Source organism: Pseudorca crassidens, chromosome 1 (assembly GCF_039906515.1).
Source record: "Pseudorca crassidens isolate mPseCra1 chromosome 1, mPseCra1.hap1, whole genome shotgun sequence".
NCBI classification, from domain to species: Eukaryota; Metazoa; Chordata; class Mammalia; order Artiodactyla; family Delphinidae; genus Pseudorca; species Pseudorca crassidens.
In genome coordinates, this window is record NC_090296.1 from 84,669,667 (window position 1) to 84,697,244 (window position 27,578).

General features: G+C 46.1%; 1 protein-coding gene across 3 annotated transcripts in view; it reads right to left on the bottom strand.

Moving 5' to 3' along the window:
• Positions 1-27,578, bottom strand: part of RMDN3 (regulator of microtubule dynamics 3) — a 40,451-nt gene that overhangs the window by 4,879 nt on the left and 7,994 nt on the right. For 2 of the 3 annotated variants that reach the window (XM_067743306.1, XM_067743300.1), the window contains exons 2-7: positions 22,608-22,803; positions 22,046-22,227; positions 20,043-20,235; positions 19,486-19,629; positions 3,336-3,618; positions 2,466-2,568 (exon numbers count right to left, since the gene is read on the bottom strand). In XM_067743306.1, coding sequence (XP_067599407.1) covers positions 2,466-2,568; positions 3,336-3,618; positions 19,486-19,629; positions 20,043-20,235; positions 22,046-22,220 — 898 coding nt within the window. In that variant the 5' untranslated portion in view covers positions 22,221-22,227; positions 22,608-22,803. The other variant, XM_067743316.1, reaches the window with a different exon arrangement.

A 27,578-nucleotide genomic window follows, 5' to 3' on the forward strand; every position in this document is an offset into this window, starting at 1 on the left:
AGAGATTATCATACTAAATGAAGTAAGAGGAAGACAAATACAATATCACTTATATGCGGAATGTAAAAAAATGATACAAATAGGGACTTCCCTGGTGGCACAGTGGTTGGGAATCCACCTGCCAATTCAAGGAACACGGGTTCGAGCCCTGGTCCGGGAAGATCCCACATGCCGCAGAGCAGCTGAGCCAATGCACCACAACTACTGAGCCTGTGTGACACAACTACTGGAGCCCACACACCTAGAGCCTGTGCTCCACAACAAGAGAAGCTGCCGCAATGAGAAGCCCCTGCACCGCAACGAAGAGTGGCCCCCACTTGCTGCAACTAGAGAAAGCCCACACGCAGCAACAAAGACCCAATGCAGCCAATAAATAAATGAATTAAAAAATTTTTAAAAAAAGGTACAAATAAACTTATTTACAAAACAGAAACAGACTCATATAGAAAACAAACTGGTTACCAAAGGGGAAAGAAGGGGGGAGGGATAAATTTGGAATTTGAGACTAACAGATACAGACTACTACATATTAAGCAAACAAGGACCTACTGTATAGCACAGGGAACTATATTCAATATCTTGTAATAAACTATAATGGAAAAGAAACTGAAAAAGTATATATATGTATAACTGAATCACTTTGCTGTACATCTGAAACATTGTAAGTCAACTATAATAAAATTTAAAATTAATAAAATTTTTTAAATGGTGAGGGCTTGGAAGACAGAGAACAAAAGTAATGGGTTGAGGTGATAGGCTGGCTATTCTGAAATGTTTCCTCATGTTTAAGTGATAGTAATCATGGTATAATTTTGTATATGCAACAAATACATTTAAAGAGAGCAGATGAGAACCCTACATTCCCCTATCCAAGCAGAACCATACGGCTCCACCACTGAGGGACATTTTCTCTTAGGGGACTTCTCTCCGCCCCCTTCAAAGCACTATCTCACTAGGAAAATAACGGTGAAGAATGAGGCAAACCAGTTCCCGCTGCCTCCTGGTGGTCCAGCTTCTAGAGAAAGAACAAAATGAAGAACTTTAGGTCCAGCAAGGTTGGTCCTAAAAAGCTAGAATCCCAGAGCAGTCTTCAAAGATACTGCATAGTCCTCTGACCTCCAGGAGGAACAGATTTGTCCAAGGTGCTATACTCAGGAAGCCAGACCAGACCAGTGTGGGCTTCGCTGCTCCTCTAATCACTGCCCCACCTCCACCTGTAGGGTTCATGTTGGCTGTTAGTACACAGAGATGATCAAAAGGGAAAGGAAAGGTGGTTGTTGCTACCAAGAGTGCAAAAAGCAGCCCCAAAGGCTGATCAGAATCCTCACCTGAAATTTAAGAGGGGAAGCAGAAACTGTTTTGAAAAGAAAGAAGCAAGCTGTGTCCCCTGCATCAGCAGGACTCTCAACCACTGCACCACCAGGGAAGCCCCTCCAGGGACTTTTTTGAAGATCTATATCAAACATTCAACTCAATTGACCTTTCTATATTGGCAGAATTCTATAACTGTTTAGAATAATGATCTTGAGGTACTGTCACTCTACATTATCAAAGATTCAATGTTTGCAGGACTGTACTTATAAAAGTGGGAAAGCAGTTAACTTAACTTTGGATAACTGAACCACAAGATCTGGAAGTCCACTGATGGTGCCTGACTCAAAGGGTGTGTAGGTAGGCAGGACACATCACCTTCCCCATAAAACCAGTCTCTATTTTTAAAGTCCCAGGGTTCTCAATGACCTCATGACAGAGAAGGACAGGCCTTGAACCTGGCACAAGTCAGATGTACCCTACACCCCCAGGTACAGATTTTGACAACAGAGTTGCTAAGTAGACCCCAGGGACTTCTAACCTAGCAGTATCCTCCCAAACTGCTCCTTCTGGGCATTCACCAAACATACTCCACTCATTCTTAAACACCTGCCCCACAGGCTCCATAACTGAAACCAGATTCCTAAGCAACAGCAAAAAAAACCTCCTCAGATTAAGAAAGGTTGTGCCTTTTGTAGTTGAGGAATGAGAACAAAGAACTGTGCTAATATGATACAACTACAATTGGCCTTGGACAACGTGGGGGTTCAGGGCACCGGCCTTCTGCCCAGTCAGAAATCCACATGTAGTTTATAGTTGGGGCCAACCAACCATGGATTGTGGATTGAAAAAAAATCCACATGTAAGTGGACGTGTGCTGCTCAAACCGCTGTTGTTCAAGGTTCAACTGTACTCCTAAAGTCGTGTATACCCGTGTGACTCAAGCACCATGCCATGCAGAGAAGCAGAGGTTGCTCTCTGTCTCCAGGAGGAAGCAGGGGTCTCTGGGAGCCAGTCTGTCCCAAAGAGTAGTAGAGCCCCAGCTGTACCGACAGCGTGTGTCTTGGTGGCTCCCCTGGGCCCCAAGCTGATGGGCTGGCTCCACCCTCAGAGTCAGTCAGTGGCCTTCCCACCAGGAACCTGTCAGCACTTACCACTTAGGGCATAGGACCTCTTCTCACCCGCCTCCTCAGCAAGCTCACACATGTCACTGTAGGCCCGGGCCAGGCGCCAGAGAAAGTCCTGCTGGCTTCCATGCTGCAAACCAAACAGAGGGATGAGGCTCCCTTCCTCAGCTGCAGAGAGCTGGGGCTCGACCTTCTCCCCACACCCTACCTTTGAGTGTGTTGTGCACACTGACATCAGGCCACCCCACGTGACCTCTCACCTGCAGTTAGCTGACGACATTATCCCTAGTCAACAGATAGCACAACCCACAGAGTGAGGGCATTCTGGCCTTTTAATACTGTGAGGAAGAAAGGTCAATTCCAACATGTAATGAGGCACAACAGAGAAATCTTGCTAACAATGAAAAATTTGTGAAAATGCCCAAGAAAAAGGAAATTCTAACTTTGGGGGCATTTATAGCCAGGTGAGCATAAATTCTGGCAGTGAACCTGAGAAGGGAATTGTGGTTGAGTGACCTAGTGACCTAACACTTGCCACTTGTGATGAAAACTTTAAATGGGGTAGGCAGCTGTGGCTCTGCCTCAAGGGAAATAAAAGAGGGAAAAACATTCTAGTTCTTTCCACATTTCTCTTTAAGGTGAGAGGAGGAGCTCTTCTGCAGTAGCTCTACAGGAGGCAGCCGACTGCCCTGGGGCTGGCAGAGAAAGCAGCTCTGGGGCAGGCAGCACACAGGGCCGGCGCTCAGCCTCCCAGGAAGAGGATGTACAACCCTGGGTGCAGATGCAGACCTAGCCACCTCACCCTCACTTCCCTTCCCATGTCACCTCGCAGGGTCAGTGACACATTTGTGGGGGGTTAGTGGGGGATGGAGGACAGACAGGCAGTTGGAGCCTCACCGCCAGCTTGTTGTTGAGCAGCAGCTGCAAGCCCTCCCGCTTGCCCTGCTCACTGCCCTGGCGCAGCTCGTCTGCCTGCTGCAGGAGGGCCAGCACATCTTCTGGGCCAGGGGAGCCACCAGCCTCCAGGGCTTCAGGCGCCGGGCCTGAAGCCACCTCCAGGTCCAGAGAATCCTTTCTCCCCATCTTCACGGTCTCACAGCTCACTTCATCTTCCCCGTCGTCATCACTCTCCCTTTCAGAGTCCCGCTCATAGTCAGACTCAGCGTTGGCTGTTGTGTAACTGTGGCAGAGAAATGTAAGTGACAAGGTCAAGGGAGGGATTCCTTAGCCTCAGATCCCTGGGGTCTTGCCTCCACCCACAAAGAGGCACTCTCCACGGCACTGTTGTCCAAAGCACCAACTAAGAACCGTTCCCCTCCACTTAGGGGCAGGAATTAGTCCTTGAGAGAAAGCTTCCTATGGGAGGTATGGGCTGGGGCCCTGTGACAGTCAGAGGCCAGTATGAGAATCCCCTGCTTAGCTACCACCAAGTCTGCCAGAAAACAGACAAAAAGAGAAAGCCTAGAAAGGTACGTACCAAAATGGCAGTAGATCTCGCAGGGTCAAGGAATTAATTTTTCCCCCTATACTTCAGTATTAGATATGATTGCTTTACTGAGCATGTATTCTTCTTATAAATAAAGAAATAAAAGTTTAAGATAAAAAACCTTAAGATGGGGCTTCCCTGGTGGCACAGTGGTTGAGAGTCCGCCTGCCGATGCAGGGGACACGGGTTCGTGCCCGGTCCGGGAAGATCCCACATGCTGCGGAGCGGCTAGGCCCGTGAACCATGGCCGCTGGGCCTGCGCGTCCGGAGCCTGTGCTGCGCAACGGGAGAGGCCACAACAGTGAGAGGCCCGTGTACCACAAAAAAAAAAAAAAAAAAAAAAACCTTAAGATGGTGGAACAAGGGGAAGATGGCAGAAGAGTAAGACGTGGAGATCACCTTCCTCCCCACAGATACACCAGAAATACATCTACACGTGGGACAACTCCTACAGAACACCTACTGAATGCTGGCAGAAGACCTCAGACCTCCCAAAAGGCAAGAAACTCCCCACCTACCTGGGTAGGGCAAAAGAAAAAAAAGAAAAAACAGAGACAAAAGAATAGGGACGGGACCTGCACCTGTGGGAGGGAGCTGTGAAGGAGGAAAGGTTTCCACACACTAGGAAGCCCCTTCGCAGGCGGAGACTGCGGGTGGCTGGCGAGGGGGAGCTTCGCAGCCGCGGAAGAGAGCGCAGCAACAGGGGTGCCGAGGTCAAAGCGGAGGGATTCCCGCACAGAGGATCGGTGCCGACCGGCACTCACCAGCCCGAGAGGCTTGTCTGCTCACCCGCCAGGGCGGGCGGGGCTGCGAGCTGAGGCTCGGGCTTTGGTCAGAGCGCAGGGAGAGGACTGGGGTTGGCGGCGTGAACACAGCCTGCAGGGGTTAGTGCACCACGGCTAGCCGGGAGGGAGTCCAGGAAAAGGTCTGGAGCTGCCGAAGAGGCAAGAGACTTTTTCTTCCCTCTTTGTTTCCTGGTGCACGAGGAGAGGGGATTAACAGCGCTGCTTAAAGGAGCTCCAGGGACGGGCACGAGCCACAGCTAAAGGCTCGGACCCCAGAGATGGGCAGGAGACGCTAAGCCTGCTGCTGCCACCGCCAAGAAGCCTGTGTGCGAGCACAGGTCACTATACACACCCCCCTTCCGGGAGCCTGTGCAGCCCGCCACTGCCAGGGTCCCGGGATCCAGGGACAACTTCCCCGGGAGAACGCACGGTGCGCCTCAGGCTTGTGCCACGTCACGCCGGCCTCTGCCGCCGCAGGACACTGGTCCACAAGAGACCTTCCAGCTCCACCTAATATCAAATGGCGAAAATCTCCCAGAGATCTCCATCTTAACGCCAGCACCCAACTTCACTCAACGACCAGCAAGCTACAGTGCTGGACACCCTATGCCAAACAACTAGCAAAACAGGAACACAACACCACCCATTAGCAGAGAGGATGTCTAAAATAATAAGTCCACAGACACCCCAAAACACACCACCAGACGTGGACCTGCCCACCAGACAGACAAGATCCAGCCTCATCCATCAGAACACAAGCACTAGTCCCCTCCACCAGGAAGCCTACACAACCCACTGAACCAACCTTAGCCACTGGGGACAGACACCAAAAACAACGGGAACTACGAACCTGCAGCCTGCAAAAAGGAGACCCCAAACACAGTAAGATAAGCAAAATGAGAAGACAGAAAAACACACAGCAGATGAAGGAGCAAGATAAAAACCCACCAGACCTAACAAATGAAGAGGAAATAGACAGTCTACTTGAAAAAGAATTCAGAATGATAGTAAAGATGATCCAAAATCTTGGAAATAGAATAGACAAAATGCAAGAAACATGTAACAAGGACCTAGAAGAACTAAAGATGAAACAAACAACAATGAACAACACAATAAATGAAATGAAAAATACTCTAGATGGGATCAAGAGCAGAATAACTGAGACAGAAGAACGGATAAGTGACCTGGAAGATAAAATAGTGGAAATAACTACTGCAGAGCAGAATAAAGAGAAAAGAATGAAAAGAACTGAGGACAGTCTCTGAGACATCTGGGACAACATTAAACACACCAACATTCGAATTATAGGGGTTCCAGAAGAAGAGAAAAAGAAAGGGACTGAAAAATACTAGAAGAGATTATAGTTGAAAACTTCCCTAATATGGGAAAGGAAATAGTTAATCAAGTCCAGGAAGCACAGAGAGTCTCATACAGGATAAATCCAAGGAGAAATATGCCAAGACACATATTAATCAAACTTTCAAAAATTAAATACAAAGAAAGCATATTAAAAGCAGCAATGGAAAAACAACAAATAACACACAAGGGAATCCCCATAAGGTTAACAGCTGATCTTTCAGCAGAAACTCTGCAAGCCAGAAGGGAGTGGCAGGACATATTTAAAGTGTTGAAGGAGAAAAACCTGCAACCAAGATTACTCTACCCAGCAAGGATCTCATTCAGATTTGATGGAGAAATTAAAACCTTTACAGACAAGCAAAAGTTGAGAGAGTTCAGCACCACCAAACCAGCTTTACAACAAATGCTAAAGGAACTTCTCTAGGCAAGAAACACAAGAGAAGGAAAAGACCTACAATAACGAACTCAAAACAATTTAGAAAATGGGAATAGGAACATACATATCGATAATTACCTTAAATGTAAATGGACTAAATGCTCCCACGAAAAGACACAGATTGGCTGAATGGATACAAAAATAAGACCCATATATATGCTGTCTACAAGAGACCCACTTCAGACCTAGAGACACACACAGACTGAAAGTAAGGGGATGGAAAAAGATATCCCATGCTAATGGAAACCAAAAGAAATTGGAGAATTGCTACTGGAGTAGCAATTCTCATATCAGACAAAATAGACTTTAAAATAAAGACTATTACAAGAGACAAAGAAGGACACTACCGAATGATCAAGGGATCGATCCAAGAAGAAGATATAACAATTGTAAATATTTATACACCCAACATAGGAGCACCTCAATATATAAGGCAAATACTGGACTTCCGGGAAGATGGTGGAAGAGTAAGACGCGGAGATCACCTTCCTCCCCACAGATACACCAGAAATACATCTACGCGTGGAACAACTCCTAAGGAGCACACACTAAACGCTGGCAGAAGACCTCAGACCTCCCAAAAGGCAAGGAACCCCCCACGTACCTGGTTAGGGCAAAAGAAAAAACTAAACAGAGACAAAAGGATAGGGACGGGTCCTGCACCAGTGGGAGAGAGCTGTGAAGGAGGAAAAGTGTCCACACACTAGGAAGCCCCTTCACGGGCGGAGACTTCGGGTGGCGGAGTGGGGGAGCTTGGGAGCCGCGGAGGAGAGCACAGCAACAGGGGTGCGGAGGACAAAGCGGAGAGATTCCAGCGCAGAGGATCGGCCGACCAGCACTCACCAGCCGAGAGGCTTGTCTGCTCGCCCGCCGGGGTGGGCGGGGCTGGGAGCTGAGGCTCCGGCTTCTGTCGGAGCGCCGGGAGAGGACTGAGGTTGGCGGCGTGAACACAGCCTGCAGGGCGTTGGTGCACCGCGGCTAGCCGGGAGGGAGTCCGGGGAAAAGTCTGGACCTGCCGAAGAGGCAAGAGACTTTTTCTTCCCTCTTTGTTTCCTGGTGCACGAGGAGAGGGGATTAAGAACGCTGCTTAAGAGAGCTCCAGAGACGGGCGCGAGCCGCGGCTAAAAGTGCGGAGCCCAGAGACAGACATGAGACGCTAAGGCCGCTGCTGCCGCCACCAAGAAGCCTGTGTGCGAACACAGGTCACTATCCACACCCCCTTCCGGGAAGCCTGTGCAGCCCGCCACTGCCAGGGTCCTGAGATCCAGGGACAACTCCCCCGGGAGAACGCACGGCGCCCCTCAGGCTAGCAACGTCACGCCGGCCTCTGCCGCTGCAGGCCCGCCCCACACTCCGTGACCCTCCCTACCCCCCCGGCCTGAGTGAGCCAGAGCCTCCGAATCAGCGGCTCCTTTAACCCCGTCCTGTCTGAGCAAAGAACAGACGCCCTCCGGCGACCTACACGCACAGGCGGGGCCAAATCCAAAGCTGAGCCCCTGGGAACTGTGAGAACAAAGAAGAGAAAGGGAAATCTCTCCCAGCAGCCTCAGAAGCAGCGGATTAAAGCTCCACAATCAACTTGATGTACCCTGCATCTGTGGAATACATGAATAGACAATGAATCATCCCAAATTAAGGAGCCCTGTGGATGAAAGGCTCTTGGTGCTGCAGCCAGGAGTCAGTGCTGTGCCTTTGAGCTGGGAGAGCCAACTTCAGGACACTGGTCCACAAGAGGCCTCCCAGCTGCACATAATATCAAACAGCGAAAATCTCCCAGAGATCTCCATCTCAATGCCAGCACCCAGCTTCACTCAACGACCAGCAAGCTACAGTGCTGGACATCCTATGCCAAACAACTAGCAAGACAGGAACACAACCCCACCCATTAGCAGAGAGGCTGCCCAAAATCATAATAAGTCTACAGACACCCCAAAACACACCACCAGACGTGGACCTGCCCACCAGAAAGACAAGATCCAGCCTCATCCACCAGAACACAGGCACTACTCCCCTCCACCAGGAAGCCTACACAACCCACTGAACCAACCTTAGCCACTGGGGACAGACACAAAAAAACAACAGGAACTACGAACATTCAGCCTGCAAAAAGGAGACCCCAAACACAGTAAGATAAGCAAAATGAGAAGACAGAAAAACACACAGCAGATGAAGGAGCAAGATAAAAACCCACCAGGCCTAACAAATGAAGAGGAAATAGGCAGTCTACTTGAAAAAGAATTCAGAATGATAGTAAAGATGATCCAAAATCTTGGAAATAGAATAGACAAAATGCAAGAATCAGTTAACAAGGACCTAGAAGAACTAAAGATGAAACAAACAATGATGAACAACACAATAAATGAAATGAAAAATACTCTAGATGGGATCAATAGCAGAATAACTGAGGCAGAAGAACGGATAAGTGACCTGGAAGATAAAATAGTGGAAATAACTACTGCAGAGCAGAATAAAGAAAAAAGAATGAAAAGAACTGAGGACAGTCTCAGAGACCTCTGGGACAACATTAAACGCAGCAACATTCGAATTATAGGGGTTCCAGAAGAAGAAGAGAAAAAGAAAGGGACTGAGAAAATATTTGAAGAGATTATAGTTGAAAACTTCCCTAATATGGGAAAGGAAATAGTTAATCAAGTCCAGGAAGCACAGAGAGTCCCATACAGGATAAATCCAAGGAGAAATACGCCAAGACACATATTAATCAAACTGTCAAAAATTAAATACAAAGAAAACATATTTAAAGCAGCAATGGAAAAACAACAAATAACACACAAGGGAATCCCCATAAGGTTAACAGCTGATCTTTCAGCAGAAACTCTGCAAGCCAGAAGGGAGTGGCAGGACATATTTAAAGTGTTGAAGGAGAAAAACCTGCAACCAAGATTACTCTACCCAGCAAGGATCTCATTCAGATTTGATGGAGAAATTAAAACCTTTACAGACAAGCAAAAGCTGAGAGAGTTCAGCACCACCAAACCAGCTCTACAACAACTGCTAAAGGAACTTCTCTAGGCAAGAAACACAAAAGAAGGAAAAGACCTACAATAACAAACCCAAAACAATTAAGAAAATGGGAATGGGAACAGACATATCAATAATTACCTTAAATGTAAATGGACTAAATGCTCCCACCAAAAGACACAGATTGGCTGGATGGATACAAAAACAAGACGCATATATTTGCTGTCTACAAGAGACCCACTTCAGACCTAGAGACACATACAGACTGAAAGTAAGGGGATGGAAAAAGGTATTTCATGCAAATGGAAACCAAAAGAAAGCTGGAGTAGCAATTCTCATATCAGACAAAATAGACTTTAAAACAAAGACTATTAGAAGAGACAAAGAAGGACACTACAGAATGATCAAGGGATCGATCCAAGAAGAAGATATAACAATTGTAAATATTTATGCACGCAACATAGGAGCACCTCGATACATAAGGCAAATACCGACAGCCATAAAAGGGGAAATCGACAGTAACACATTCATAGTAGGGGACTTTAACACCCCACTTTCACCAATGGACAGATCATCCAAAATGAAAATAAATAAGGAAACACAAGCTTTAAATGATACATTAAACGAGATGGACTTAATTGATATTTATAGGACATTCCATCCAAAAACAACAGAATACACATTTTTCTCAAGTGCTCATGGAACATTCTCCAGGATAGATCATATCTTGGGTCACAAATCAAGCCTTGGTAAATTTAAGAAAATTGAAATTGTATCAAGTATCTTTTCTGACCACAACGCTATGAGACTCGATATCAATTACAGGAAAAGATCTGTAAAAAATACAAACACATGGAGGCTAAACAATACACTACTTAATAACGAAGTGATCACTGAAGAAATCAAAGAGGAAATCAAAAAATACCTAGAAACAAATGACAATGGAGACACGACGACTCAAAATCTATGGGATGCAGCAAAAGCAGTTCTAAGAGGGAAGTTTATAGCAATACAATCCTACCTTAAGAAACAGGAAACATCTCGAATAAACAACCTAACCTTGCACCTAAAGCAATTAGAGAAAGAAGAACAAAAAAACCCGAAAGTTAGCAGAAGGAAAGAAATCATAAAAATCAGATCAGAAATAAATGAAAAAGAAATGAAGGAAACGATAGCAAAGATCAATAAAACTAAAAGCTGGTTCTTTGAAAGGATAAACAAAATTGATAAACCATTAGCCAGACTCATCAAGAAAAAAAGGGAGAAGACTCAAATCAATAGAATTAGAAATGAAAACGGAGAAGTAACAACTGACACTGCAGAAATACAAAAGATCATGAGAGATTACTACAAGCAACTCTATGTCAATAAAATGGACAACCTGGAAGAAATGGACAAATTCTTAGAAAGGCACAACCTGCCAAGACTGAATCAGGAAGAAACAGAAAATATGAACAGACCAATCACAAGCACTGAAATTGAAACTGTGATTAAAAATCTTCCAACAAGCAAAAGCCCAGGACCAGATGGCTTCACAGGCGAATTCTATCAAACATTTAGAGAAGAGCTAACACCTATCCTTCTCAAACTCTTCCAAAATATAGCAGAGGGAAGAACACTCCCAAATTCATTCTACGAGGCCACCATCACCTTGATACCAAAACCAGACAAGGATGTCACAAAGAAAGAAAACTACAGGCCAATATCACTGATGAACATAGATGCAAAAATCCTCAACAAAATACTAGCAAACAGAATCCAACAGCACATTAAAAGGATCATACACCATGATCAAGTGGGGTTTATTCCAGGAATGCAAGGATTCTTCAATATACGCAAATCAATGTGATAAACCATAATAACAAATTGAAGGAGAAAAACCATATGATCATCTCAATAGATGCAGAGAAAGCTTTTGACAAAATTCAACACCCATTTATGATAAAAACCCTGCAGAAAGTAGGCACAGAGGAAACTTCCCTCAACATAATAAAGGCCATATATGACAAACCCACAGCCAACATCATCCTCAATGGTGAAAAACTGAAAGCATTTCCACTAAGATCAGGAACAAGACAAGGTTGCCCATTCTCACCACTCTTATTCAACATAGTTTTGGAAGTTTTAGCCACAGCAATCAGAGAAGAAAAGGAAATAAAAGGAATCCAAATCGGAAAAGAAGAAGTAAAGCTGTCACTGTTTCCAGATGACATGATACTATACATAGAGAATCCTAAAGATGCTACCAGAAAACTACTAGAGCTAATCAATGAATATGGTAAAGTTGCAGGATACAAAATTAATGCACAGAAATCTCTGGCATTCCTATACACTAATGATGAAAAATCTGAAAGTGAAATCAAGAAAACACTCCCATTTACCATTGCAACAGAAAGAATAAAATATCTAGGAATAAACCTACCTAAGGAGACAAAAGATCTGTATGCAGAAAATTATAAGACACTGATGAAAGAAATTAAAGATGATACAAATAGATGGAGAGATATACCATGTTCTTGGATTGGAAGAATCAACATTGTGAAAATGACTCTACTACCCAAAGCAATCTACAGATTCAATGCAATCCCTATCAAACTACCACTGGCATTTTTCACAGAACTAGAACAAAAAATTTCACAATTTGTATGGAAACATAAAAGACCCCGAATAGCCAAAGCAATCGTGAGAATGAAAAACGGAGCTGGAGGAATCAGGCTCCCTGACTTCAGACTATACTACAAAGCTACAGTAATCAAGACAGTATGGTACTGACACAAAAACAGAAACATAGATCAATGGAACAGTAGAAAGCCCAGAGATAAACCCACGCACATATGGTCACCTTATCTTTGATAAAGGAGGCAGGAATGTACAGTGGAGAAAGGACAGCCTCTTCAATAAGTGGTGCTGAGAAAACTGGACAGGTACATGTAAAAGTATGAGATTAGATCACTCCCTAATACCATACACAAAAGTAAGCTCAAAATGGTTTAAAGACCTAAATATAAGGCCAGAAACTATCAAACTCTTAGAGGAAAACATAGGCAGGACACTCTATGACATAAATCACAGCAAGATCCTTTATGACCCACCTCCTAGAGAAATGGAAATAAAAACAAAAATAAATGGGACCTAATGAAACTTCAAAGCTTTTGCACAGCAAAGGAAACCATAAACAAGACCAAAAGACAACCCTCAGAATGGGAGAAAATATTGCAAATGAAGCAACTGACAAAGGATTAATTTCCAAAATTTACAAGCAGCTCATGCAGCTCAATAACAAAAAAACAAACAACCCAATCCAAAAATGGGCAGAAGACCTAAAGAGACATTTCTCCAAAGAAGATACACAGACTGCCAACAAACACATGAAAGAATGCTCAACATCATTAATCATTAGAGAAATGCAAATCAAAACTACAATGAGATATCATCTCACACCAGTCAGAATGGCCATCATCAAAAAATCTAGAAACAATAAATGCTGGAGAGGGTGTGGAGAAAAGGGAACACTCTTGCATTGCTGGTGGGAATGTGAATTGGTACAGCCACTATGGAGAACAGTATGGAGGTTCTTTAAAAAACTACAAATAGAACTACCATACGACCCAGCAATCCCACTACTGGGCATATACCCTGAGAAAACCATAATTCAAAAAGAGTCATGTACCAAAATGTTCATTGCAGCTCTATTTACAATAGCCCGGAGATGGAAACAACCTAAGTGCCCATCTTCAGATGAATAGATAAAGAAGATGTGGCACATATATACAATGGAATATTACTCAGCCATAAAAAGAAACGAAATTGAGCTATTTGTAATGAGGTGGATAGACCTAGAGTCTGTCATACAGAGTGAAGTAAGTCAGAAAGAGAAAGACAAATACCATATGCTAACACATATATATGGAATTTAAGAGAAAAAATGTCATGAAGAACCTAGGGGTAAGACAGGAATAAAGCCACAGACCTACTAGAGAACAGACTTGAGGATATGGGGAGGGGGAAGGGTGAGCTGTGACAAAGCGAGAGAGAGACATGACATATATACACTACCAAACGTAAGGTAGATAGCTAGTGGGAAGCAGCCGCATAGCACAGGGAGATCAGCTCGGTGCTTTGTGACCGCCTGGAGGGGTGGGATAGGGACGGTGGGAGGGAGGGAGATGCAAGAGGGAAGAGATATGGGAACATATGTATATGTATAACTGATTCACTTTGTTATAAAGCAGAAACTAACACACCATTGTAAAGCAATTATACCCCAATAAAGATGTTAAAAAAAAAAACAACCTTAAGATGTAGGTGGAGCTGATCTCCTGAGCTAGATGGCTCACCAGGCTAAGGGTCTGTCAATCATTTTTGCTTTATCAGCCAAATGCACCTGCCAGAACCAACATGGGTGGGTGCCAGTCTCTGCGGCCATGGGCGGCCACAGATACCCACATTTTCTTTCTCAATTCAGTGCATACCTCTGTCCCAAGTCAGCAACCAAACCTAAACCACAACAGGAGTAGCCCTTGAAAACCCTGGGAAGTTGCCGGGGCTGGGGAGGGGCCCTTTTGCAGCTGGAAGCAGGAAAGGAGAAAGATGCGAACAATCCCTTGGGAAGGTGTCTGTGGGGCCGCTATGAGCCAGATGTCTCCTAGGGAGCCCAACCCTGATGCAGCCAGTGAAGAGGAAGCCAAGTTTCTCTTGGATCTTGGCCTCCACCAGCAGCTGATTATGGTGTGTTCCCTAATTGCCAAATGAATCAGACAAAAACTGAGTAGAGCAGAAGATAAGGCTTCCAGGGGTCACAACCAGATACCAAAGAGCCCTCCAGACTGAGTGAAGGAGAAGCAAATTCCATCAAAGCCAGAAGGTTCCAAGGCACAAGGAAGATCTTTGAGTCACTTAAAGATAAGCCTTTCTCTGTCCTGGAATGAAAGGGGTAGGACCCCTATGACTGGAGCGATCAGACCTGAAGGAGAGACATGTACGAATAAAGTCAATACAAGACAGCCTAAGGTCAGGGGCTGAATGCTGCGGGCCGAAGTGCTGTCTTCCTCATCCAGAAAGCCAGAGATGACGAGGGGGCCGGCTCCAGAAGGCAGCAGGTGAGAAACCAGACTTGATGCCCAATCCACGCATGCTGTTTTTTGGTTTTTTTTTTTTGTGGTACGCGGGCCTCTCACTGTTGTGGCCTCTCCCATTGCGGAGCACAGGCTCCGGACGCGCAGGCTCAGCGGCCATGGCTCACGGGCCCAGCCGCTCCGCAGCATGTGGGATCCTCCTGGACCGGGACACGAACCCGTGTCCCCTGCATCGGCAGGCGGACTCTCAACCACTGCGCCACCAGGGAAGCCCCATGCTGTTTCTTTATAGAGGAGCTTTCAGACTCATTTAACAAAGGGGCTCCAGTTACATCTATTACAGCAACTTTTGAGGTACTTGTAGGTAACCTGTAACCTTCCTAACCTTGCTTTTTAAGAGGTTATCCAAGTATCTCTCCCCTCTAGCAATTTGCAGTAAAAACTTTAGAAATTAAAGGGACAAGGAAAAGTGGTAGCAGATTTCACAACCAACCTGGGTGATGATGAGCAAGACCACAGAGACAGCCTAGAGAAACTCGCTACCAATTCCTAGGCTTAGACAATAACCTGCCCCAAACGAGAAAGTCAAATCAGCCAAATCAGCATCTACCAGTGCCCCTACTCAGCCCAGCCAGGCCCAAAGGTAAAATGAGTAAATGGATTTTTTGGGGGGTGCGAGCTTGAGTCCCATCATCTCCCACTGCAAAAAGGAGACCCCATTCCCTGTTCAGCTGAAGGCTACCTTGTCAGATCAGGAATCTCCCAGGGAGGGACCCCTGCTCTCATCCCTGCTGGAGCACAGGCATCAGCATAGTCTCTCCAGGGAGCTAGGCTAAGAGGAAGGTCCTGCAATGCTGTGATCCTGCTGGGTCCTAATGGCCAGGAAGCTCACTTGGACAAGGAAAAGGAGAGGTCAGGAGGGGCCTTGCTGCCACCCAGAGTGAGAGCTGGTAGAGCCCTGTGAGACAGGGAGGCTCTAGCGAGGCCAGCGTGGCGAGGAGACCTTTTATTGCACCTCAGCCCCACTTCAAGGAGCTCTGCCTCACTAATCTGCAGCCCTGCTGCCTTACATGCAGCGGGCTGGCAAACACTTGTTGAGTGAATACAGACATCGGCCACCTGGACTTCCATGGGCTTCCAGCCCCATCTCTTCCAAAAGAGAGTTTTCACATGCCAGAGCTCAAGGGCTGCTGTCTCGACATTCACAGCATTCTCTCACATTTCTTGGACCACCAACCCAGCCTCTGGAGAAATCCACCAGAGAAAAAGGGGTGGCCCTTTTGTTTAACATGCCCGGCAGCTTTTGAGATGAGTCAAAGACTGCAGAGACCTTTGAAAAGGCCCTTTGGACCTGTGCACTCAGGAGGACACACTGTTCCCACAGCAGGGCGAGGACCCAAGGCTCCCTTGAAGCAAGGAGGTCACCTCTACTCCTTGAGGAGAGCCCCCAGGTCAGTGATCAAGAACTCGGTTATAGACGCACCCCCTCCTGGCAATTACTTTTCTTTCTTTCAACTCCTAAGCCCCATTAGAGGTGCTGAGCTGAGGCATTCAAAGACAACCAGGCCTGGGCCCTGACCCTAAGAGACTCTCAGTGGTGGGGGAAGATAAGACCTAGCAGAATGAGGTGATAAAGGCCCAAGAAGGAGTGGCAATGAGGTTGCAGGCCGTTGCTCTTGGCTGGGATGCCTGGGAAGGCTTGCCAGAGGAGCTGTAGGGCAAATTAGGTTTTGACAGGGAGGGAACTAAAGCTGTGTTTGGAACAATGCTCTGAGAGCAAGCTCACGGACCCACCCAGTGATTCTGACTCTACCACATTCAGTTGATCCCCTGGGAGCTCAAAGTTGCTATTTATTTGGAAGAAAGAGGGAACACAGCTTTCAGTGGAGTAGAGTAGCCCATCAATCATCTTATTCTTTCATCCCTCAAAAAAGCTCTCCTTCCCCAGGGCCCACATGTTTAAAGTCATTCCAGACCAGTCATTCCAGAATTCTGGTCTCCTCCCAGAATTCCCCCTGGACCATGACCATGGCAAAATGAATGATTCACCATGGCCACTGCTCCAGATAGCAGCCAGCTAAACCAGAGTCTTGAACCACGCACGACCATCGGCTTCCACATGCCTTAGGGTCGATCATGGGGCTGAGCCTGCTAGAGCTGTAATGAAGAAAGACACCCTTCCTCTCACACCAGTCCTGCCCTTTAGGGCCTTGGGAGCCCCAGTGAGCATCCCAAGCTGTGAAGCACCTGCACGCTTCCCTGGTTAATCACTCTGGCTCTCACTACCCCCAGAAGTTTGTACAATTACTAAAGATCATCACTAAGGGGTTTGAGTTCTAGTATCCTGGTCTTGGGCAGAGCTGTGACCTCTCCTTCTGTTCTATGCTGTTATAAAGTTCAAATGGCAAGTGATCGGCTTCCTTGGGTCGCATAGAGATGCTCCTTAAGTCTCAGGGCCCGCTATCAACTATTTTGTCCTTTCTTTTCAATCCAGATGTGTCCATTTTTATTTTTTTTAATTAACTTATTTATTTATGGCTGTGTTGGGTCTTAGTTGATGCACGGGGGCTTTTCCTAGTTGCAGCGAGCGGGGGCTACTCTTTGTTGTGATGCGCAGCTTTTCACTCTGGTGGCTTCTCTTATTGTGGAGCATAGGCTCTAGGCACACGGGCTTCAGTAGTTGTGGCACACAGGCTCAGTAGTTGTGGCTTGCGGGCTCTAGAGTGCAGGCTCAGTAGCTTAGTTGCTCCACGGCATGTGGGATCTTCCCGGACCAGGGCTCAAACCCATATCCCCTACGTTGGCAGGCAGATTCTTAACCACTGCACCACCAGGGAAGTTCCCAAATGTGTCAAATTTTAATTTCATTTTTGCCCCCCCTAACACAGCCCTCTGGAAGCATGTTTCAGCCCAGAAGTACTAGGTAAATTGAATAGAAAAGGGCTACTTCTTTGAGCCCTTGAGAATACAGATAATAGGGATCAGACAACCCAGGCAACAGCAGTCATGAATGGAGGACCAAAGCTTTTTACCAAGACCTCACTTATTTCAAGAGGCACCTGAGCAATAGTTAAATTCAGCACAGATGCTCAATGGCAGTGACATGGAAAAAGAGAGAAATACTACTCTTAATTTTCTTAGAAAACCAGATAAGGAGGCAGGAGAATATAATGGTTCAAACAAGAAAACAAGGCTGAAACTTCTGAAGAAGATGTACTGAACAGACCGTACTGCTCTGGACAGGTCTTCCCTGGGCAGTGAGCCGTGGCAGCTCTTTTTGTCTTTTAAATAAATTTATTTATTTATTTATTTTTGGCTGCATTGGGTCTTCGTTGCTATGTGTGGGCTTTCTCTAGTTGTGGCGAGCGGGGGCTACTCTTTGTTGCGGTGCACAGGCTTCTCATTATGGTGGCTTCTCTCGCTGTGGAGCATGGGCTCTAGGCACGCGGGCTTCAGTAGTTATGGCTCACAGGCTCTAGAGCGCAGTCTCAGTAGTTGTGGCGCACGGGCTTAGTTGCTCCGTGGCATGTGGGATCTTCCCAGAACAGGGATTGAACCTGTGTCCCCTGCATTGGCAGGCGGATTCTTAACCACTGTCCCACCAGGGAAGCCCCTGAGGCAGCTCTTAATCAATGGGAAGACCTGCCCGGGACTGCAGGCGACATGTCTTCTTGTGAAGGCCCTTCTGTGCCCTGACGACCAAGCCATGCCTCAGAAGGCAGATGAGCCTGGCTGAGCCTGTGCTTAGGAGCTGTATAACCCTGGGAAAGCATGCATCAAACCTCGCTAAGCCTCAAGTCTCTGTCTGAGAAACAGGGCAAAGAACATCACCTACTTCACAGGAACCTTGTGAGGATTAAATGAGGAAATACCTCTGAAGTGCATTGCACAGTGTCTGTTACAGAGGAAGGATAAACAGTAGTTAATACTATAAAGTGTTTTCAGCTGAAGAGGGACATGCTGCGAAGATCATCCTGAATGGCTGGTTTTAGCTTTTAGTTTCCGTGTGCATGTTTTTAGCTAAACCAGTCATTCTGACCTGACAGAAGGCTTGACTGTTCACTTCGCCAGGCTCTTCCTTGAGGAGGAAGAAAGGTCATCAGAGGCCACCAAGGAGAGACCAGCCTCTAGACCTCACATAGGCCACCTGGATGACTGGACCTCACAGCAGAGAAGGGCAGATGCTGCCACCTACAGCATTGGGCACCCCAACAAAGATGTTTATTCAGACTCCATCCTTGGGACCAAAGTTTCAAAATGGCATTAGTGGTTTAAAATCAAAAAGCCCTTTGCCTGCCCAAGTTTGGGGGTTGTCCACCAGACTCCTGCCTGCGGCCCTGTCTCACACACAGTAAGGCCTATGGTCAGACCTGCTGGGCCACCAATTACTCAGGTGAGTCACCGCCCACCTGTGAAGATGGCAAAGATGCATGAGCAGGCCTCTCCCATGGGAAGAGAACTTCCTGAGGGAGGGAGAATGCTTAGTGCTTACAGAGCTCTGTAGACCTGGCCCAGCTACTCAGTGAAGGAAGCAGTCTTAAGACAAAGCTTACAAAGTCCTTGTGGTAACACAGGGAAATGGCCAACCAATGTTACAGGAAAACGAAAGTAAAAGATATAATAACTACATAAAAAACAAACCTACTTGGAGGAAAATAACAGATGCAAGCACTAACCACTGTTAACATTTCAACTTGTCTGGATGACATAAGGTGGATGGTTTTCCTTTTTTAGGTAAGAAGTGGTATTTTTGTTTTTGGTGGATGGTTTTTCTTATTTCAACTGTTCTGTATTTCATTTATTTATACCCTTACCTTGTTCCAAAAATTATTTACAGCAGCTTGGTGTGAATTTTCCATTATAAACATTACTTTTACAAAACGTAACCTGGCTGAAGCCACAGCTGTCTCCAGGAGAGAAGACTCACCCGCCTTCGCTCTCAGCATCTGTGAACGTGGCTCCCGAGGTGGCCGTGAAGTAGACAGAGCTGGAGCCGGTGGAGTCACTCCTCTCCCGGGCAAATGGGAACCTTCGCCGCCGGGCCACTTTCTGGTTCTCTTCCAGGTGGGATCTGAAAAGCAGGCTCGTTTCTAGAAGGTGCCATTGGGCCCCATCCAGCCTGCCTTTCCCCTCACCATGAGGGAGCCTCTTACTACTGCTGCTCATTAAAGAGCTACAAGCAGAGAAAATCCTGGGTCTCTACCCTCAGGAGAGCAAGCAGGGCAGCTCGCTGGCCCCAGCCTGCACGGCAGACCAGTTGAGTCAGAACAAAGCATTTCAGCTGCTACAACAGACCATGAGGGCCCAAAAGCAGCAAGAACTTGTGCAAGGCAAGGCATCAAGCACATGGCTTCCCTGCCAATTAGGTGAGAAGCTATAAAACTGGCTTCGTCCTGAGACGGACAGCAAAGGCTGAAAAGCTGTAGGGACAGGGAAAAGCTGGGGAGCGGGGGACAAGGCAGAAAAGGAGGCTGCATTACTTACCGGACCTCGCCCACAATCTGCCCAGCAAGCCCCTGCAGGCTGCGCCTCAGCTCCTCCACCTCCCCACGCAGCGCCAGCAGGCTGGTCAGCACAAACTCCAGACGGCCCAGCACCTCCTCCTGCCCTTCTCGTGGAAGGCTCGGCAGCACCGCAGCATCACCAGCCTCACCTGGAGCTGGCCGCAACAGCCTCACTGCAGGAAGGAGGAGAGGAGACATTGATGCCCATGAGAGTGAGGAAACGATCTCCCACCCAGAATTCAGAAACACTTTGTTTCTCACTGGAGTTCAATTTACAAAGATCTTTGAGGCTCAGAGAGCATATGTTCACGAGTCCCAGGTAATGATCCAGAAAAAAATCAAGGTCCCAACCTCCAAACAAGAGCCCCCTGTTCCAAAAATCTTCCACACCAGGGCCCTTCAGCAGTACTGCATACCATGGCAGATCATGTAAAATGCTCACAAGAGTGTGGTATCCAGAAGGAAGGACAGCTGTCCTGATAGAGTAAAAGAAAACCCTTTATCTGACTATATTTCATGCCCAAATCCCAGGCAGTCAATACTAACCCACAGCAAAATTAAAATTGAGCTCACTCAAACTCTGATCTTTCATTTTACAAAGAATGGCAAAGAAAACTCTGAGCTCCTCTCAAGAGCTTCATTTAGTATCATCAGAGAGGGGCAAGGAGAAAAGGGGCAGTTACTGAGAGAAAAGGTACACTGGGAAAAGCCCACCCAAACCCCATTGGAAAAACACCATTGCCGAGCCCTGAATTGAGCTCTAGGTAAATGCTAACAGTAAATGCTAGAAAACTGACAGCTACCTAAGGCAAGTGGACTGGAAAATGTAAAAACAGAGAAGAAACCAGTAAGGCAGGACCCACAGTCCAAGCAAGCATAAAGCTGTTAAAGGAAATCTAGTAACAATCTAGGCCAGATTACAATACACACCCAACAGTGTTCCAGTAGGTAAAGCAAGAAAGATCCCTGGGAATGTGGCCACTTTCTCCCAACCTCAGCAGAAGAAACACTATAGCTAAGAAATTACAAACAAACGAAATACAAGGAAAAGAAAGGAAGGACAAGCACATTTGCAACACTAGGTTACTACCTAGTGCTATAAAATGCTGACAAATGATTGCAATCTAAGGTGACAACTCTCTGAAGACTTCAAAAACGAACTTTTCCAAACTATCTGGCATTTGGTAATCAGAGGAAACACTTGTTCCCAATTAACACAGGGCGAGATGATTTGAAATGCTCCTCTATCACACACACCTGGGAGTGGTTTGAACCAGCCCTAGATGCTTTGCTCCAATTAGTTAAGGAAAGTTTTTACAAAACCGAAAGCACTACCCATTTCAGCCGTGGCTGGCTCCCAGCCATATTCAGCTTCAATTGCAGTAAGTGCACTCCCAGCCCCATGCTGTGGAAAGTCCACAGGAACAGGTGACCAGGCCACTCAGGAGAGCAAGCAGCGCAGCTGCCACTTGCTTGCTCTGTGACAGCCTCGGGAAAGTTACACAATCTTTTTCAATATCGACTTATAAGAAGGATTTTTAAAACTTGGCCTAGGTAGTCTCCAAGGTGCCTGCAAAATTTAACACCTAATTTAATACATAAGCCTCAAAAAATTTTAATTCCTACAAGACTAGTTTTTCCTTTTACCTTCTTTTGGACTTTTCCTCTACTTATTAAACAGCTCACCCACACTAATCAAGTGCCTTTAATATATATATAGCACTCCTGTGGCCAGAACTAAACGTGAAAGCTAAGCCTTTTCGCAGTATACTTTCCTGCGATTACAGGAGAAAGACGACAGAAGAGGAAGACTGCTTTTCCTTTTCAATAAACTTTCCCCAAACGTGAAACTCTCGGGCCTCGCACCCACCCTCCTATTCCTTCCTCCGTTGTCCTGTCCCACAGATTCTGCTAAAGGCAGCCCCGACCCCAGGCCCACCCCTCAGCAGTCAATGAGGCCGGCCTCAAGGGACCGTCTCCTACCCTGGCGTCCAGGCTCTGAAGTCTGTATGTAGTCCAGGGAGCTGGGCTGGCTCTGGCTCTGGCCCCGTTTCCACCGCTGGCTGTAAAGGGCACATAGGAATCCAAGGCCCGCGGCGGTGCCCAGCAACAGTCCTAGCCCGGCGCGGGTGCCACCCAAGGCCCCCAGACTAGACATGCTGCACCTGCAGCCCGCGTGAGCCACCGAGAGCAAGCGGGCGAGGGAGGAGGAGACATTCGTGAGCGTGGTCCACCCACCTCCAAGGCTGAACCCCTGGAGATAATCTTGCCCAGACCCTGGACACCCACCACCCTCACCCTAGTCCCGACCCTAAGGTTTCTGCTAGCCCCGGACCTGGCTACCGCGCGGTTCAGCCGGCCCGGACGCAGCCTCCCCTCCAACACGCCCCCTAACCCTGATTCCGGAGTCAGGTTGCTGGGCCTCCAAACTCCTCCCCCAGCCTCACGGCACTGCAGACCACAAACCCGCCGCCCTGGCTGCAAAGCCCTGGCCTCCCCGCCGCGCCATTTGAAGGCCCCCTGGCCTGTCAGGAGCTCAACTCACACTCCTACCCCGCCGCTCACTACTGCCGCAGCGGCCGCCGCTTCGCGCTGTCAATGACCGTGACGTCATCAAACGGTGCCGACCGTCAGCCCTGCGCGCCTATAGGAAGGTGGGGTGAGAAGGTCACCGAGGCTCCGCCTCCGGCGCAGGGTTTTTTCAGGGGGCGGGGCCACGGGCTCTGCCAGCGGGGAGAAACCTGCAGAGAGTAGGAAAGGGGATCCTAGAATGGTTTAGAAGCCGGGAAGAGGGGGAAAGCTGGGAGACCCCCTTGGGCCGGGTGCTAGAGCAGTAACCCCCACGGTCTGGCCAGCTGAGGTTCCATTTCCCTCCATTTACACCAGATTACTTAGTGTTCCCGGAATATGCTCCGCGTATTCACCCTTTCTAGCTTTTCGACTGCTGCTTTCTGCCTAGAATGACCCTTTCTCTACCTGGAAAACGCGACCCCCCTCCCACCTTTCCTTAACACTGGGTCATAACTCAGACTTGGTTTGATTTCAGCTTAATTTGTTTATGCATTTTTACCCAAACCATTTACTAAGCACTAGACAATAGTGACTGGCATTTCAGATTAGAACTGATAAATTGTTGGTTATCCACAAGAGGTCCCTGAGTCCCCAGGGCCAGCTTCTGCCAGTTGAAACCTAAAAATTTCTATTGTAGATGCACACCCCATCATTAAAAAAAAAATCTTAAACCTTACATTGTCGTTTTAACATTAATCAAGGACAGGGTTATAAAAAACTTTTATTTCCAGAATGTAAATAAAATTCATTCCTCTAATGATAACATTTTTTAACATTTGGCTGAGGCTGAAACTTGGGTTTATCTCTGATTGCTTAAATTGGTTCAGATACCATTTCAGGTTTTTTTCTTTGTTTTTAATCTGAGTTAATCATTTTTTTCTACTACCTGTGGCCCATAGTTCCTTCTATAATTCTATTTTACTCCTGTGATTTTATGCAACTTGTAATTTTAGAAACTAAAAAGACATGATTTTGTGCACTATGGTTCCAATTTTATCATCAGCTTTCCTTAAAAGTTAAATATTAGTTTAGTGGGAGCTGAAATATCTAGACCAGTCCTTCCCAAATCCTTTACTAGATATTATTTATTCACTTTTTAATTGTGAGATATTTTACACATTTAAGAGACACTTGAGGACTTCCCTGGTGGCGCAATGGTTAAGAATCCACCCGCCAGGGCTTCCCTGGTGGCGCAGTGGTTGAGAGTCCGCCTGCTGATGCAGGGGACAGGGGTTCGTGCCCCGGTCCGGGAAGATCCCACATGCCGCGGAGCGGCTGGGCCCGTGAGCCATGGCCGCTGAGCCTGCGCGTCCGGAGCCTGTGCTCCGCAACGGGAGAGGCCACAACAGTGAGAGGCCCGCATACCGCAAAAAAAAAAAAAAAAAAAGAATCCACCTGCCAATGCAGGGGACATGGGTTCAAGCCCTGGTCAGGGAACTAAGATCCCACATACCACAGAGCAACTAAGCCCGCGTGCCACAACTACTGAAGCCCGCGTGCCTACAGCCCGTGCTCTGCAACAAGAGAAGCCACCGCAATGAGAAGCCCGTGCACTGCAACGAAGAGTAGCCCCCGCTCACCTCAACTAGAGAAAGCTCACACGGAGCAATGAAGACCCAACACAGCCAAAATTTAATTAATTAATTAATAATAAAAAAGAGTACATTTGATGCATAGGTACCTTGCAATGAATCAGTGAAAAGCAATGAGGTACCCATCCCACTGCCTAAGGAACAGAACTTCACCAATACCTGCTACTCATTTTTAAGGACTCAGTTTGATTAGTACCTCTTGTGATACACTAAGAGATTAACTATGTTGTCTTGGTGGTGAGAAAGGAATGTTTTTAATATCTTTTCCATATTTTTCCTCATTTTTCTGAAATAAGCATGTATTTCTTTTCTAATAAGAAAAAATATTAACTTTACTTTAGAGGGAATAAAAACCCGTTTCCTCTGGGAAACTTTCCCAGACCACCATCTTAGTGGAATTAATCTTTTTATCTTTCTTTGCTCTTGAGGCTTGTTTACCTCTATTACACTTGGTTCCATGATTATTTGCTTTCTAGTCTGTCTACCCCACTGGGCTGCTCACTCTTCCAGGATAGAGTTCATGCCTGATTCATCCCCTATGCCTAGCAGAGCTCTAATGCAAAAGCCATCCATAAAAGTTGAATGGAGAAAAGAAGAAAATAAAGAACGACCAATATCCAGCCCCTGCCACACTGACAATGCTTTACAACTACTTCTTTATCCCATAAATAGCTCAAACCAGGTTTGTTTGTGCAACGTGTGGCAAGCCAAATGCTGAGACACAGAGGTTTGCGGCAGAAAAATAATTTATTCACAAGGCAGCCAAGCCAGGAGACGGGAGAACAAATCTCAGATCCGCCTCTCTGAAGGTTTGAGCTATTTATGGGATAAAGAAGTAGTGTAGACTTAGGCATGGGGAAAGGTGATTAGAGGTAGGGAAAGGTGAGGTAAATGGTGTTTTGCGCAGGCGTATCTGGATTATATGCTTCTTCATGGGATGCATGTTCAAAAATGGAGGGGCTTAGTGTGATCTGAGAGTGGACTTTTGGCCTTCTTATGTCAAAAGGTTGTTCATTGGACACCTGTGAGGGCCCAGCTTTAGGGTCAGTGGTCCCAACCAGCCTTAGCCAGATTGAACTGACCAAGAGCTGATTCAAAGTTCTGAAAAAACAAATTAAGCCCCTGTTACTATAGCGACCCATACTTCAGAAGTGTTATCTGTAGGGGTGGTTAAGGAGTCTTGTGATATATTACCCAGGCTATGCGATGCCTGGAGGGTATGAAATTAAACAGGGTAAAAAAACAAATTAAAGGTAGCTTAATCTGTGAAGGTAGTTTACAAGCAGAGGGGTTTTTAACAAGCTGTTCCTTATCTGTTGTTCTGTAAAACGGGCTGAAGAATTTCTGCTAGTCACAAACCTCCATTAACACTGTGGACACAGTTTCATTTTCATAATGAAAGCTGAGTTGTAGAAGAACAATTTCTCCTCTTTTTACAGGGAAGGGAGATCTGCCAGATAAACTCATTGTCGCAAGGGGCGAGGCCAGATGGGAAAACCAAGTAGGGGAATTCATTTCCTCCTGGATATTAGAGATGTTATCCAGTGTGCATGCGTCTGCCAGGGGAATCAGCCGTGGGCTGGGTGATTCTGGATGGAGCGCTCTATCTTATGCTGCATCTGCAGACCAGTTTTCAAATGTAATAAATCCCTGGCAGTCTGAGATAGGCACTGCCCTCCTGTCTCATCCCCACCCCTCAACGGCCAGCCTGAGAGAAGAGAGTAGAGCAGACCCCAAACCCCTGTCCTGCTCTCTGCCCAAAACACGAGAGCCTTATGTACCTAGTTCTTTCAAGAGAGGCGACATATGCCTTGGGATGGTGGCCTTACCTCTTGTGTCTAACCTCTAATACGCTTGACACTTAAAAAAAAAAAAATTGTTCTTGAAACTATCAAACTCTTAGAGGAAAACATAGGCAGAACACTCTATGACATAAATCACAGCAAGGTCCTTTTTGACCCACCTCCTAGAGAAATGGAAATAAAAACAAAAGTAAACAAATGGGACCTAATGAAACTTAAAAGCTTTTGTGCAGCAAAGGAAACCATAAAGAAGACCAAAAGACAACCCTCAGAATGGGAGAAAATATTTGCAAATGAAGCAACTGACAAAGGATTAATCTCCAAAATTTATAAGCAGCTCATGCAGCTTAATAACAGAAAAACAAACAACCCAATCCAAAAATGGGCAGAAGACCTAAATAGACATTTCTCCAAAGAAGATATACAGAGTGCCAACAAACACATGAAAGAATGCTCAACATCACTAATCATTAGAGATATGCAAATCAAAACTACAATGAGATATCATCTCACACCAGTCAGAATGGCCATCATCAAAAAATCTAGAAACAATAAATGCTGGAGAGGGTGTGGAGAAAAGGGAACCCTCTTACACTGTTGGTGGGAATGTAAATTGATACAGCCACTATGGAGAACAGTATGGAGGTTCCTTAAAAAGCTACAAATAGAACTACCATATGACCCAGCAATCCCACTACTGGGCATATACCCTGAGAAAACCATAATTCAAAAAGAGTCATGTACCAAAATGTTCATTGCAGCTCTATTTACAATAGCCCAGAGATGGAAACAACCTAAGTGTCCATCATCGGATGAATGGATAAAGAAGATGTGGCACATATATACAATGGAATATTACTGAGCCATAAAAAGAGATGAAATTGAGCTATTTGTAATGAGGTGGATAGACCTAGAGTCTGTCATACAGAGTGAAGTAAGTCAGAAAGAGAGAGACAAATACCGTATGCTAACACATATATATGGAATTTAAAAAAAAAAAAATGTCATGAAAAACCTAGGGGTGAAACAGGAATAAAGACACAGACTTACTAGAGAACGGACTTGAGGCTATGGGGAGGGGGAAGGGTAAACGGTGACAAAGCGATAAAGAGGCATGGACATATATACACTACCAAACGTAAGGTAGATAGCTAGTGGGAAGCAGCCGCATAGCACAGGGAGATCAGCTCGGTGCTTTGTGACCGCCTGGAGGGGTGGGATAGGGAGAGTGGGAGGGAGGGAGACGCAAGCGGGAAGAGATATGGGAATATGTGTATATATATAACTGATTCATTTTGTTGTGAAGCTGAAACTAACATACCATTGTAAAGCAATTATACTCCAATAAAGATGTTAAAAAAAATTGTTCTTATAAAATATTTAATGGCTACAAAATAATACTTATAATACATGTATAAAAATTGAGTACATTTATAACCCTTTGCACGCCCGTCCTAGTGTAAGAAAGAGAACATCATTTTTGTCTTTTAAGAACTCTGCGTTTGTTGTTTTGTGTATATTGAAGAATCCTTGCATCCCTGGGATAAATCC